This window comes from Heloderma suspectum, chromosome 3, assembly GCF_057233095.1.
Source record: "Heloderma suspectum isolate Gila_16-S chromosome 3, 16-S_ref, whole genome shotgun sequence".
In the NCBI taxonomy this organism is placed as follows: domain Eukaryota; kingdom Metazoa; phylum Chordata; class Lepidosauria; order Squamata; family Helodermatidae; genus Heloderma; species Heloderma suspectum.
The window spans coordinates 310,095,062-310,110,566 of NC_139460.1; the positions used below are offsets into that span (position 1 = coordinate 310,095,062).

The following is a 15,505-nucleotide window of genomic DNA, read 5'->3' on the forward strand; positions in this document are numbered from 1 at the left end:
TCCACCCTCTACCCTGGTCCCAGACCCACTAATTTCTTTAACTGACAAATCCCAACTGCTCTTTCCCCAGCATCCCACCCTCCAAAAGACTTCCCTTCCCTTTTCCTTAACATCCCATTCTACAAGCAATTCCCCCTTCCCACCCAGTCACACTCAAGGACACAGTTCACAACCAGACCACACATCATTGGCATACTCAACAGATGTACATGGAAGGGGGGTTGGGATCACAGCGCCTGGCCTCTACATGCTCTTTAGAACAACTCTAGAGAGCATCTGTATATACATCTGATAATAATGTAAGTGGAACTGGGAAAGAAGTCAGACACCCAACCTACTAAATGCTCATTACAACTTCACATCCCCAACTTACATAACTTCATTAGAACGTCTGTAGAGAGCACTCCGGGTCTGGGAGAGAGTGGAGGACAGGAAGGCCTGGTGTGCTATGGTCCATGGGGTCACGAAGAATCGGACATGACTTAATGACTGAACAACAACAACAAGAAGAGAACACCCCATGTGTCTACATGAGAAGGCTCTCTCTCTCCTCCTTGTCGAAGGCTCCCAGTCATGTGGAAAGAGTCCTCTGTGCCACTCTGATGAACGTGCATATCTTGGGGGCTGCTGCCACCGCTGCGATGCCACACCCACCTCTTAGGCACATACATAGAATTCACAAAGAACACACATATATGACTTATATGTTCAGTAGGATGAAATGGCAGAGCATGTGTGAGGTGGGAGAGCAATGCTCAGGCTGCCACTGTTGGCATCTGTGGAGTTTTTTTGAAACTGCAAAGGAAGGTGTTTAAAAAGAAATTTAAAAAAGAGCTGCCAAACCTAGCAGCTTTGTTTTAAAGTGTTAAATGGGGAAAAGAAAAGGGAGAAAAAAGGTCACCATGGAAAGCACCCCCTACACGGTTCCTCACCCCAAGAGCAATAGAATTACCTCCCTAATTCGCTGCCCACAAATGTGAGCGGCACACTGGTAGGGATGTCGCGGGTGCCCAACTGGGTCTGGGAGACCATTGAACTCATCCCCACTCGTCCCCATCAACACAGCACGGAGAGCTGCTGGGCCTACCTGCTGCACGGCATGAGCAGCTGGGACTTACTGGATACATCTGCTCGTGCCCAGGAGCCACCCATCCTCCATGCGAGCTGCCATTTTAATTCAAAATGGGGGCTCTACATTTTCATATATCTAATGCTGCGCACAGTGGTGGCCGTAAAGGGCCATTTCCGCAACATTCAAAGCCTCTAACATTGCAAAAATGGTCCTTTATGGCCAATGTTGTGCAGAACATTAGATATATGAAACTAGAGAGTCCCCATCTTACATTAAAATGGCGGCTCGCATGGAGGAGTGGGCATCTGCGGGGCACTCCTGGACCTCTCACTGAGCCCTCCAGGGTCTTATGTGGCACAGCTTGTGCGGGCGGGCAGCAGTGGTGGCTCTTCAAGCACCTCCCGACCATGGACTCAGGTGAGTCCATCCATCCCTACGCACTAGAGAATCCATTTTAGGGCAGCCGTACCATTGCTTGCTGTTTTGTCTGAACCAAGTAAACTATGGTTTTTCTGAAGTAATTTGGTGGGCTTGGATGAAAGGGCAAGGTATGGTTTGCTGCTAAACCTTGGCAGTTCCTATAGAGTTGGGAATAGCAGCAGTGGGTGGAGCTTCTGCTAAGTTCTGAGTTCTCTGTGTGAAAAATAAAGGACAGTTGTGTTTGAGGCCTGCTGAGTCTTACAGTCATTTCCTCTACCTATATAACAATTTATATTTATCATAGAATCACAGAATTCAAAGGGAACTCAAAGGTAATCTACCCCACACCCCTGTGAATGCAGGATATCAGTTAATACAACATCCCTGATAGGTGGCCATCCAGCCTCTGCTTAAAAACCTTGAACAAAGGAGAATCCACCATCTTCCAAGGAAATCTTTTCCATTATCAAACAGGTCGTACTGTCAGAAATATCTTCCTAATTTTTAGTCGGAATCTTTTCTTGTAACTTGAACCCACTGGTTTGGATCCTATTCTCTGGAGCAACAGAAAACAAATTTGCTCCATCATCTATGTGGCAGTATTTCAAATATTTGAAGATGGCTGGTATATCACCTCTTAATAATCTCTTCTCCAGGGTAAACGTACTCAACTCCTTCAACCTTTCCTCATAGGGCTTGGTCTCCAGGCTGCTCATCATCTTCGTCACCCTTTCCTGGACATGTTCCATTTCCAGGACCCAATATTTCAGGCGAGATCTGCCCAAAGCAGAATTGAGTGGTACCATTACTTCTTGCAATCTGGACACTATACATCTGCTGACACATCCTAGAATTGCATTGGCATGTTAGCTTCCATATCACATTGCTGACTCATATTTAGTTGGTGGTGTACAAAAACCTCTAGATCCTTTTCATATGTATTGCTGTCAAGCCAGGTGTCTCCCACTCTGTATTTCCTCCTATCTAAATGCAGAAGTATATTTATCTCTGTTGAAAATCATTTTGTTTAGGTTTGGCCCAGTTCTCCATCCCATCAAGGTTCAGAAGCTTTTTTTTTTTTTTTGCTGCACGAGGGAGAGAGTGAGGGGGAATTTGGAGAGGGGGCAAACGAGACCAAGGGCTTGCGTTCATAATGATACACCATGGTTTAAGTTTAAGTCTGCGTGCTGCCTCCATCTTCTTCCAAACCTCCGGGGAAATGCAACAGCAAGAGTAAAGTTTTCACTGTTCACATTTTCTGAGTGGAAAGAACCACTCTGTTCACAAAAGAAGTGGATTTCCTGTAGGTCAGTGCTGAGATCTTTGACAATGCAGCATGGAGAAAATTTATATCATCTCTATTCTTATCTGCTGTGGCATGTGGATAAATTGAGAGGAGTTTGCAGTACTGCCTGTCCTTAACCTTTTGGAGCATAATATTCAGAAGGAAGTCATAAAAAAGGCACTATGTAGGCTGGATTTATTCAGAGAATCTTTTGTACCTTGAACTTACATTGGAATGTAAGGCTTAGTATAGATATTATTTTCTTTGAGGAAAGCTGCCCCATTTCTTCAAAATACCCCAGTATTTTTTTTAAAAAAATTGTCCAGATAAACCAAACTGTGCTACCAAGTTTTCATTTCTATTCACAGTTGGTGCTCTGTAATTCTATGTAATTTTAATTAAAGATGAATTCTTAAACAATCTCCTCCTGTGCTACCTCCAAGCATACAATTAGCTGTGTACAGTTTCTGCTGCGAACAGTCATTTAGCCGTTTCAAATTAATAATTTATTATTGGGTCCTTCATTTTGCGTCCATGGTAGCAAAATAAGAAGCCAACGCTGTGGTTAAATAGCCATCAATAGCTATCCTTGGAAGGAACTGGAAAGGGTCTGCAAGCACTTTACTTACATTTTAATTTCAGAAACAAGCATTTGATTCCAGAGGAAATTAACTCGCATTTCAGCTTGAAATACAAATGTGGAACATTTAGCCACGTGTCCCAACCTTCAACAGCCCCCAGGGTGGCCACTGTTATCCTCCTGTTTGCCAATGCATAGGAGACAGATTTGCATAAAACTTGCTTATAGTAATTTACAAATTATTACTATAATTTAAATAGTCATACAATATATCTCACCATAGTGGGGAGAATGGTGAACAGCTGACCTGTGTGCCCAGGCAGTCTGTTGTCCAGATGCAATTCATTTATTTATTATATATTTCAAGTGCCTCTCCACTCATTGAGTGCTCATGTGGATTTCCAATAGGCCTATAAAAAGAATAAAATACAATCATTTCAAAAAACTAAAAAAAACAGATAAAATACATACATTGCAAAGCAAAAAGCAAAAAGCAGAACCTTCTAAAATCAAGGAGTGTCATTGAAAACTCAGCAGAATGGTGTAAGTTTTTTTATTTTTACCAGCTGTGTAATCACCAATAAGGGGAGGAACCAAATTAGACTTCCTGGAGAAGGAGTTCCACAGTTGAGATGTCGCTACACAAAAGGCCCTGTCTCGAGTCCCCACCAACCTTGTCTCTCTAGGAGGTAAGACACATGACAGGACCTCAGATGATGAGCACAAGTTCTAGGCAAATATTTATCTGCCTTTGGATGTTCATCTCTTCTCCTTTTTCCCCACTTCCAGCCAAACATTTCTTTTTCTTTTTTACCTGGCTGGTTAAGCTTCAGTCCCTGACCCATTTTTTTTTTTAAATCTGTAATAACAAATATTGCACGTTAAGTGCATACATCTCAAAGGGCAACCTTGTCGGCATTATCAGATCCATTAAAAAATAAATAAAAAACCCTATGTAAGCTTTCCTCCATTATAATCACTGACCATCAATCCTTCACTAAAGGAAAACAACCAACTCTCTGCCAGTTACATGTGGGTGTTAATCTAGCCAGCTGGCAACCCTCATGACAATATATCTGGGGAATTGAATCCTACCACCACACCATTAATGCCAAGCCATGATCTAACGTCACATAATTCCTAGTTATAGATTATTTTAGATAATTTCAATTGCTTTTTTCTCTCCCTCGCCTGTAAACTATTGCCTTGGTATGCTCTTGCCTTAACTCCTGAGATTAATTCGGTGACACCTTAGATGAATGTGATTCTATTGGTGGTGTAGTCATTATTAAGTGGAATTACATTTATTGTTACAAAATTACTAGCTAACCTTTTCCCCCTTTTAACCTATTGCTAAACCTATTGTAAATTGGCCTTTCCCATTCATATTCTATAATATGAGCTTGAATAGGAGGGGGGAAATCCAGTTTTGCTTATATAAGCTCTTACAACATGGAAGATTACAAAAGAACAAACATGGGGGAAATATTTTACATGTGTGTCACACATTTACACACCTTAAAATGCTGCACTGCTTCCAAAGCCATGAATAATTTTATAGGGTGGATTGTTAATAATCCTGTTGTCCTGCTTTGCCCAGGGACCAGAATTCTAATTTAATTCATATGATCACCCTTCCTCACTGAGATCAAGCTACTTATTTCTTTCAGTGCCCTGAGCATACCTATCATGACAGCTATGGTTTGATCAGCTGTGGCCTATCTGGGTAACTGCAGTTGTCTGCCATTTTGATTTGCAGAGAGGCTGCCAAGAGGCAGGGCTGACATCAGGTTTACATGAGAACAGAAGAAGAGCTCTGCTGGATCAGACCAAGGCTCCATCTAGCCCTGCACTCTGTTCTCACAGTGGCCAACCAGCTGCACACAGGAAACCCACTAGCAAGACATGAGTGCAAGAGCACCCTCCCGCCCATGTTCCCCAGCAACTGGTGTACATAGGCATACTGCCTCTGGTACTGGAGGTACTCTACTGGTGCTATCCAAGGTACTGAAATGTGCTATCCAGAGTGCTCAACCCTATCCCAACATGGGTTCATAACCTTGCATAGCACCGTTCAGCACTGAGGATAGCACCATTAGTTTTGAGTACTGGTAACTAAAACCCTGAATGGACTCACAGCCCCTCCAGAACTGGAGTCACCAGCTGCCACTGGTCAGGACTAGTAGCCATGGATAGCCTTCTCCTCCATAAATTTGTCCAATCCCCTTTTAAAGCCATCCAAATTGGTGGTCTTCACTACCAGACTCTAATCTTGGAATTCCATTGTTTTCCACAGGTTTGCAGGAGACCCTTGGCAAAGTGCCCTTTGGTGAGCCCCTCCTACATCACTTGAACCCCAGCTTTGGGCTTACTTGATGGTAGCAGGAGATACCTATGAGCCACCATTTTAAATTTTCCACAATGCCCCCAATACAGCATTGCTTTGGGGCATTGTGGAAAATTTAAAATGGTGGTTTGCAGATCTAGCCACTGAGGATGCCCCCGCCTTTTGTCCCGGGCAGGCATGAGTGCTGGTGGGCCCTGCTTGGGGCTTTTGAGTCCTAGAAGTTGTCTGTGGGAGCTTGTGCTAATTCTGGGCCTGGCCTGCACATAACCAGGAGGTGGATGCTGGGGAGGCAATGCCAGTTCAAGCTCAAAGATGGACAGTCCAGTGCTAACTCTAGCAATCCCTCATCAAAATCCAATTTGAAAACAACCAAGTTTCTCCCAGTTGAATTAAGGATCTTGACTTGAAAATAGAAGGACCTCACACTTCAAGGCTGGCCTTCAGAGCCAAATGTTTCCCAAGATTAGTCCAGGGAAATACCTGGATATTTAGAATAAGAAGCTGAAAATGGCAGGCTCTGTGCCTTTGATAGACATGATAAACAAGTTTGGCCCAAGATCTCTTGCTCTGTGATCAAGAATCTTTGCTTGAGGGGAAGGACAAAATGGCGCCCTCCCTTTGGTTCCATGTACAAAGGCTGGCTGGTGAATTTTACTTCCATGCTGTTGACATCCAAATTGGTGGCCATCACTACAGCTTGTGGAAGTGAATGCGATAGTTTTGGAATTCCATTGTTTTCCATAGGCTTGCAGGAGACCCTTGGCAAACCTGAGGGCAATAGGCTAGCTTAGGGGGTACAGGGCAGGCATTTTGTGCACACAGCAGTGTCCTCTAATGCTGCTGCTTCTTGCCCCCTAGTATCTGCTGCCTAAGGCAGCTGCCTTATTCTGCCCATCAGAGCCTACCATGATGATAAACCAGAGTCCTAGGGTTTAAAATCCTATCTGAAATTGTTCTGTGAAACCTCTTGACCATTTTGAGTGTAGGAACTTACACTTTGGTTCATTAGTTTCAGATATGCTTCAGATTTGTTTCAGCGATATTGGTGCTTTTAGCTAAAAAGACAGAAATCCACCATTTTCCAAAATGGCAGCTTTTGCCCAGCTGGATTTTTCTGGACTTTCAGTATATTTATCACAGCTATCAAATGAACATGCTTGGCAATTTTCAGGGTTTTTTTTACCCTAAATGCCTGGTTTTGGCCGAACATTTTGCTATTTGTACTGCATTATTTTTTAAAAAATAGCTGATTGCTATATTAGAATATTTTTGCTAATGTAAACCTACTTCTAGAGATACTTAAATTTAAAAACATAATGTAAGAACAAACCTGCTGGATCATACCAAAGTCCAAAGGTCCATCTAGAGCCCTCAGATGTTTTGGATTTCAACTCTGATCAGCCCCAGCCAGCATGGCCAATGGTCAGGAATGCTGAGAGTTTCAGTCCGAAACATCTTGAGGGCACCAGGATGTGGAAGGCTGATTTAGACCATCACTCTGTCTCTAAAAATGGTGAACTATGTGCCCATATCAATCTTGCAAGCAGGGTGTTAACAGATCCTATCGATTTCCTCTAGTATTTGATAACTGGAAGCATGCTGCCTCTAACCATAGAAGTCCATCATTAGCTATCATGTGATAAGACCTACGATGAGTTTATCTAATCCTCCCCACCTCCCTCCAAAACTCCAACAATAGCATTAAGTTTTTCTAAGCTATTGACAATAGCCAGTTTGCATATCTGAATACTCAGTTCAGGAAGTCTGGGGAGGGGGGGATTTATTTATTTATTTGTTACATTTATATCCCACCTTTTGTCCTCGTTAAGGACCCCAAGAAGGCATACATAATCCTCCTCCTCTCCATTTTATCCTCACAACAACAACCCTGTGGGGCAGGTTGGGCTGAGAGTCTGTGACTGGCCCATAGTCACCCAGCGAGCTTCCATGGCCGAGTGGGGACTAGAACCCGGATCTCCCAGCTCCCAGTCCAACACTCTAGTCACTACACCACACTGGCTCTCACCACACAGCCAAAAGTTGTTGGCTTTTCTGTGGGATACTTCCTAGGGGGTTGGACTCGATGGCCTTGTAGGCCCCTTCCAACCTTACTATTCTATGATTCTATGCTTCGGATTGCACACTCTAATAGTGGGGGGGGACGGACCTGCAAACTGAATGAGCTCAAAATGTACTGACCCACAATGCCTTCTTCACAGAGTCACTTGGATAGCATGTTTAGACCTTGTATAACATCATGGAAATGCCATGGTTAATCTAATGACCATGTTAAAGGGAAGCACCATGGCTGTCAAACAAAAGCTAAGCTGATTTGAAAATGGCATCGCCTAAAGCTTGCAAATGCTGCCAACCTCAAGAGCTGGGTACTTTTGGAAAGTGAGCCATAACCTTTCATAACTTGAATGTTTGGCCCAGTGGCAGCTGCCTTTTTTTTCCGCTTTCACTCACAATTTCCCTTGAACGATGCTACTTGATGGTGTGGTAATTCATATGTGTTGCTTGGGAAACACTTTAAAAAACAGTTTAGGAAACAAGGAAAACAAACTAGGAATTTTATGTGCATCACAACCTTCTTTGGATAACATGTTTCTCAATATTTTTCTTCCAGACATTCGAGATAGTGGGGGGCCCAAACCAGTGATGGTGTATATTCATGGAGGGTCCTACATGGAAGGCACTGGAAATTTATATGATGGCAGTGTGCTGGCAAGTTATGGCAATGTCATAGTCATCACCGTCAACTACCGGCTTGGGGTACTTGGTAAGAATGCATCAGATTTTAATTAGTTCTTGCCTTGTGCAACACTCTGTCTATTGGTTAGAAGTCTATGTATAAATGTGTCTGCCTTTTTTTCTTTTTGGAAAGGCTTCTTCTTTTTAAAAGAGGAAAGGTTTGTATTCTGTGCATTTCAATTTGTTATTATGCAGACTAACCTGCAATTATACTCCGCTTTGATGGCAGAAATACACTGCAGATGCTCTCGGAATGGTACACTGCATTGTTGTCTCCATGTATCCTGTATTAACATTACAGTAATTAGTTGTACATCTTGTCAAGGGATTTGAAACAAATGGCAAGTGCAAACTGAGATGCAATTGTTTCTGCTAGCAAGGAGACAGAAGCCTGGATATTGTGCTGACAGATTCATTACGCTTTTCTGGACTTCTGAATAGTAAGCATATTTGGAAAATGTTATCCAGTGCCAATTTCTGTTTTTACATTTAGCTTGATGCCTTTAAACAGAAAGCATTAGCCCATTTTAAGATATTTCCAGAGAAGATTAGCTAGTTAAGGGAGAAAATACTTTGTAGCATTGGTCTAGGAGGAATATATTGTGTGAATGTTGTTTATACAACACACACAAATGCATTTTAATGCAAAATCTTGTTTCTGGTAAACTTTCATTTCCAAAAAGGTTGCAACAATGAAATTATTTTATGGTTTAGCTTGTTTGTTGTAGATTTTGGCAAAAAGCGAGTTTGATGTGAACTGTTGTGTTGTTCCAAATATTCCCCTCAAAATACTTATCTAATTCTAAAGTCTGATGTTATCAACATTTTATGGAAGCAGAAGTGAAACAGTTCCCCAGAACAGATTGGGCAAAAGGTGGTGTGTGATTTATAAGCTGCAGTTTGCTTTACAGGAACTTTTAATTTTCTTAGTACTAAGAGAGGGCTTCTTGGTCATTAGCTTGTGTCCCTCCGTTTCTGTCATAATATAATTTCCTCGAAAACCTGTCTTCAGAATGTACTTTGTATTATTGGCTTTTTAGCGGAAAACATTAATCTGCTTTCACCTAGTGATTAAAAAGAAATGATACACTGGCAAGAAAATTAATTTTACTTCCTTGGCGCTCTTGGTCGTTGTTGGCTTTGAATGCAATCAAACTCCAGTCCTTGAAATGCAGTGTAATATTTGTCGCTTCAGCTGAGAGTCCTTCCCCATTTCACTTGCACATGGAGCGGTGCAATTTAATAGCTGTCTGTGACACAACGTTCAATGTCCGGACCCTGCATTGATTTATATCAGATTCCTTCACATTGCTACCTGGTATCTTCTTTGCTTTCTCAGTGCAATTAAGTATTGACTTGGAATCTCTATGGCCATGTTGTGCATTAATTTACAATTCACTTTTGTCTTCAGTATGCTAGATCAGCTTTGTGATTAGCATACATGTCTTGTTTCTGATTTGTGTGCATATGTGTGTGTAGTGGATCTACTTATGATGTGTCTCCCTGCTACATTTCTAACATATTACACTGGGTGGGCAATCGAATAGTGTGTTTCCTGATGATCGCATTGCTAATCACAAATTCAGAAGCAGCTCATGGCTGGTGCAACTCCTTACCCATGGTCAGTAATGCACAAGATGGTGAGAAAATCAGTAATCCAACTGACCAGCCTTGATTTCCATGACTCACTGAATCAAGTACCCATTAACAGTAGTAATGTTGCCAAACTTTGGAAAATGGGTGGGGGGGAGCTTGTAACAGTGAATTCAGAGTTTCCCCTCTGAGCTCATCATGAGCCAAGCCACAACTCTACTGACATTCAGACCCAGCTCATAATGGGCTCACCACCAGCACCTGCTGGTTTTCCTCCCCCATTTCTAACCAAGCTTACTCTTGAGTAGAGAACAGCAGGTGGCAGAAAAGGCTGGGTAGTGAAGGCAGAGGCCATACAGGATTTATCCTTAGGACCTAACTGCTTTTGAGCATGCTCAGGAACATCTGCTGCCATTGGAATGCATGGGCCCAGTGCTACAGCTCAATGAAATTGACTGGGAGGCAGTGGAAACTCTGCATGGTCATCAGTGTCCAGGCCTTAAGAATGACTACAAGGCCTCTGCCATTACCAGCAAGCCCTCCCCCACTTTGTATGTGTAAGTGTATTTCAGGAAGGGGGACCGATAGGGAGAGCTGGCAGGGGACTCCCTTAGGTATGTCAACATTCTGAGCTTTCTTGGAGACGTTTCTCTTAAAAAAGAAACCAAGTGTTCTCTAAGAAAGCTCCAGAAAATCTAGCTACTTACAGTGAAGGAGCTCACCCATCATTAATTGTCTAAAGATGGCCATTCAGTTTGAAATGTGAAGCTCCCACTTTCAATCACTTGCTGCCACTATTTGGTCTATGTAACTGCCTTGATCCAATTCTCTGATCAGTAAACTAAGCAGGCTAGTCCCTGCTCAGATAAAACAATGCCATTCTCAGTATGTTTTCTTAAAAGAATAAAAAGGTTAATCATAATTTTCCTGTCTCAGTGATTCCAAATTAGAGAGCTGTGCATCCTTGCTTCAATTAAGACCCCAAAGAGAGCATCCTGGGTCATTCGAGGAAGTTCCAGTGTGATGTAGAGGATATTGACTTAAACCAAGGAAACCTGTGTTCAAGGGGCTGTCTTCATGAGTGACTTAGTAGCAGAGGGGAGCCTGGACAGGGGTGGGAAACAAGACTCTCTCATTGGTTGAGCAGCCCCTACCAGCTTGATGACATTCAGTTCTACTCCCCCCTCCCACCCAGAAGTATGTGGTGGCTGGGCAGCGTCAAACTTTCTTGGAGGAAACTGATTATCTGGACCCATTTCAGTCTGGTTTGAGGCCAGGGTACAGCACTGAAATGGCCTTGGTTGCTCTGACTGATGACCTACTCCAGGTGAAAGACAGGGGGAGTGCTACCTTGTTGATCTTCCTGGGTCTCTCAGCAGCAGCTTTTGATACCATTGATCTTGGTATCTTACTGGTTTGGCTCTGTGGGATGAGGATTGGGGGCACTGTACTACAGTGGTTCCGCTCCTACCTGCAGGGCCGATTCCAGAGAGTAGTACTGGGGGATTCCTGTTCTACCCCATGGCTATTAAGCTGTGGGGTGCCACAGGGTTCTATTCTACCCCCATGCCATTCAACATCTATATGAAGCCATTGGGCGAGGTCAATAGAGGAGTGTTGTGGTGGGGTGTCAGTGGGGATGTGTGAACCCACCCCCATCCAGGTTATCTGGGCACCCGCTCAGCCACTGCCCCTGCTCGCCAGTCCCTTGTCCCCGCTCGCCCCCCGCCCACGCTCGGTGAGTGAGCCACACTCACCCTGGCGGCCTCGTTGAGCTCTGCGGTCACCATTTCTGAAAAACAAAATGGCGATTGCAAAAATGCACATATTTGCGTATGCGTGAAAATGTGCATTTTCACAAAATGCGCATTTTCGCATACGTAAATATGTCCATTCACAAAATGCACATTTGCGTGCATACACAAATATGTGGATTTTTGTGATCGTCATTTTATTTTTCCAAGATAGTGACCGCGGTGTTCAACGAGGCCACCAGGGAGAGTGCGGGTCACTCACTGAGTGTGGGCAGGGGATGAGCGGGGGCAGGGGCTTGTTGAGCGGGGCTCAGTGGTGCGGGCAGGGGGGGTTCTACCAGACTCCCAGAAAGAATTGGGTGCCCGCACCATCCCTAGGTGTCACCAGTATGCCAATGATGTTCAGCTTTATTTCTCCTTGTTGTTGGAGTCAGCTGGGGCAGTGAAGTTGCTGAATGAGGGCCAATAAACTGAAGCTGAATCCTGACAAGTCAGAAGCTCTGTGGATTGGGTAAGCGGCTTGTCCTGGATGTGGTTGCACTCCCCCTAAAGGAGCAGGTGCGTAGCTTGGGAGTACTCCTAGATCCATTCCTGTCACTGGAGGCCCAGGTGGAGTCTGTGGCCCAGAGTACTTGGGGCCAGCTTCAGCTGATCCACCAGCTACAGCCTTTCCTGGAAAGGGATAACCTAGCCACAGCAGTGCAAGTGCTGGTAACTTCCCAGCTAGACTACTGCAATGCACTTTACATGGGGCTGCCCTCTAAGACAAGTAGGAAGTTGCAGCTAGTGCAAAATGTAGAAGCTAGACTGTTGACTGGAACATCTCACGAAGTTCACATAACACCAGTCTTAAAGGAATTGCAGTGGCTGCCTATATGCTTCTGGTCGGAATTCAAAGTTCTGGTGATGACATTTAAAGCCCTAAGTGGCTTGGGAACTTGATATTTGAGGGAGTGCCTCCCCCTATATATGCCTGCCTGAGGATTGAGATCTGTTATAGGAACCCTCCTTTGCGTTCCACCAGTGTGAGACATACACTAAGGTGGGACGTGGGAGAGGGCTTTCTCTGCTGTGGCACCCTGGTTGTGGAATGCCATCATCCCCTTGGAGGCCTGATTGGCACAGAAATTGGTTTCATTCCGGCACCAAGTGAAAACATGGCTTTTATCAAAGCCTTTGAGGGCTAAATGCATTCCCTAAAGTAGCACACTGTTTTAACTGTTTTATTGTTTAGATTTTACATTGGCATTAGCTTGCTTAATGGTTTGATACGTTTTAGCTGTTTAAATTATTTATTGTTCTATATTGATTTTATCTGTACACCCTAAGATCCTAATGATATAGGGTGGGATATAAAAGTTTTAAATAAATAAACAAACAAATAAATAAGATACATTCCTTTCACGCACTGTGTTACCCCTGAAAACCAGATTTTAAAGGTTTGGCATACTCAGCTTATCTTGCTTTGTGTGTCCCTGATGGACTGATGCCAATTCCATGAAAATCTAATATACTCCAACATGCGTCTCATTCCATTGTCGTGAAGATTCCCCCCACATCCCTCTTCAGCCACTAGAGAGCCTTTAGTCAGTCACTGTCAGCCCAACCTACCTCTCATGGTTCTTGTGAGGATAAAATAGGGTGTGGGACCATGTGTGCCATTCTAAGTTCCTTGGTGGAAGGGCAAAGAAGATGTGTCATAGATATTTTTCCATTTTTGGTGTCATCCAAAGTTTAGGATGTCCTCTCTAAGGGTTACCAGCTACCTGCTGCTATTGCCACTGCTGCATTTGTTTTTACATTAATTTGTTGGCATATTGTGGGTATTGGCATGTGCTGGCACATATGCCTCCATACAGAAAACAAAATCGGTAGTCTCCAGCCACAGGTGAAGATCACAAGCCTCCCCTCTCTTAACCCTAAACCTATCCTCAACCCTAAGGACAAACACAGCCTTATGCCATGTGATTATTTCAACATGGGAAGAACTTGTTGTGAATGGATAGGATGGTTCCCTGATAGGACTCTGAGGACAGAGACGTGGGTAGGATCAACAGAATGACTTGATCAGGAACTCTTTCAAAGTACAGTGGAATGAGCCACCATTTTATCATGTGGGACACAGCCATCTTCTGCTTATTCCATGGTCCCCTTAGGGATGAAGTGGAAAATGAGAACCGGCCCTTGGTTACATGAGAACGGGCTGTAGGTTATCATGGAGTAAAATGCTTTACACCAAGATTATTCTCTCAACATTTGGCGGAGCCAACCTTGGAGGTGCTGTCATGTAAAACTCATTTCTAACATTTATCCAGTGTCTTCTTTTGTCCCAATTCTGGTTTTTCATGTGGCCAAAGTATGAAATGTTTGTCTAATTGATCAAGTTATGTATCCTACTCACACACAACCAGACACTCACACACACATGCAGACATGCACGCACACACACTGTATATAAGGACGTGTTTAGATTGTTAATTAAAAATTGACGAAGTATCGAGTCGGAAGTGTCCCTGTGATGTGAGAAGAGACATATTTTCTTGCCTATAATATGACAGATTTCCTGATCTGTGGCTCAGGGTTAATGTTCCTGGGTAACTCTTATGAGAATGATCTTTAGAAGAAATGGGGGCTCATGCTACTACTTCTGCAGTCTGGTGATTTAGGAAATAACCATCATCACTTTTCTGCTCCGCCCTGCCTCATTATGCTCTCAGCAGATACTGCTTAACAGAACTACAGTCCTTGAAATACTTTTTGCTATCTCAGAGTATAGCGATGCAATTTTAAATGATCACTGAAGCATCAAAAGGTCTTTTTTTTAAAGAAAGACAATGTTTAAAGTATTTTTTCATGTTTTAAAAATATATGCATATGCATCTCTGAAACCACTGCCTCCATTCTACCACCACTGCTTCTGTCTCCCCCTGGCCAAGCCAGGTTCCCCAAGGAAGCAGCGGGGGCAATGTAGGTGGCTTGAGGACCAAGTGAACACAGCCATGATAATCTCCTTGCGCTCTGGGTCCTCCTTATGAATAATCAGTTGGGGGCGTTCACATTTGCGAGCTCCCCAATTGATTTCTTATGACTAGGGATGTTGGAGGAATCTGTTGGGGGTGGTGGAGCTTGACAAGCTTCCTCTGGTTCCCCCACCAACCCCCCACCCAGTTTGCAGATTTTCCATATTTTTTTTTTACAATTCGCACAAATAGAGATTTGCGCAAATTGCCACTGCAATTTGCATAAATCTGTATTTGCACAGGGTTTTGGCTATTTTAAGCAAAAAGTTCCCAGATTTCAGGGAAAGACCTTGGCTCGGCCCACATATGCAAGCCATGTCAGGCATGCTGCGGAACTCTGCCAAGCCAAAAAAGAAGCAGATTTCCTGGCGATGGACATCCCTACTCGTGACAATCCTAAGCACTGCCATGGCCTTGTGAATTCTGTGATCCTAAACAATATACAGATGATACTCAGCTCTGCTCTATGTTTCCATCTAGTTGTCCCAGGAAGGCTGTGGAACCCGTGAGCCAGTGTTAGCAGGTGGTTTTGTGGTGGAAAAGGGCAGACAAGCTGAGGCTTAATCCAGAAAAGATGGAGTTGCTGTGGATAGGGGAACAACAACTCTGGATGGAGGTTTACAATTGGTCTTTGGTGGGGTTATACTCCCCCTGAAAGACCAAGTGCACAGTTTGGGAGT

The 15,505-nt window shown here is 43.6% G+C and overlaps 1 protein-coding gene across 1 annotated transcript in view; it reads left to right on the forward strand.

Moving 5' to 3' along the window:
* Window positions 1–15,505, forward strand: part of NLGN1 (neuroligin 1) — a 774,195-nt gene that overhangs the window by 263,296 nt on the left and 495,394 nt on the right. Inside the window, exon 3 of the mRNA XM_084847507.1 lies at window positions 8,334–8,486. Within this exon, the coding sequence (XP_084703633.1) occupies window positions 8,334–8,486 (153 nt within the window). The remainder of the gene's footprint in view (window positions 1–8,333; window positions 8,487–15,505) is intronic.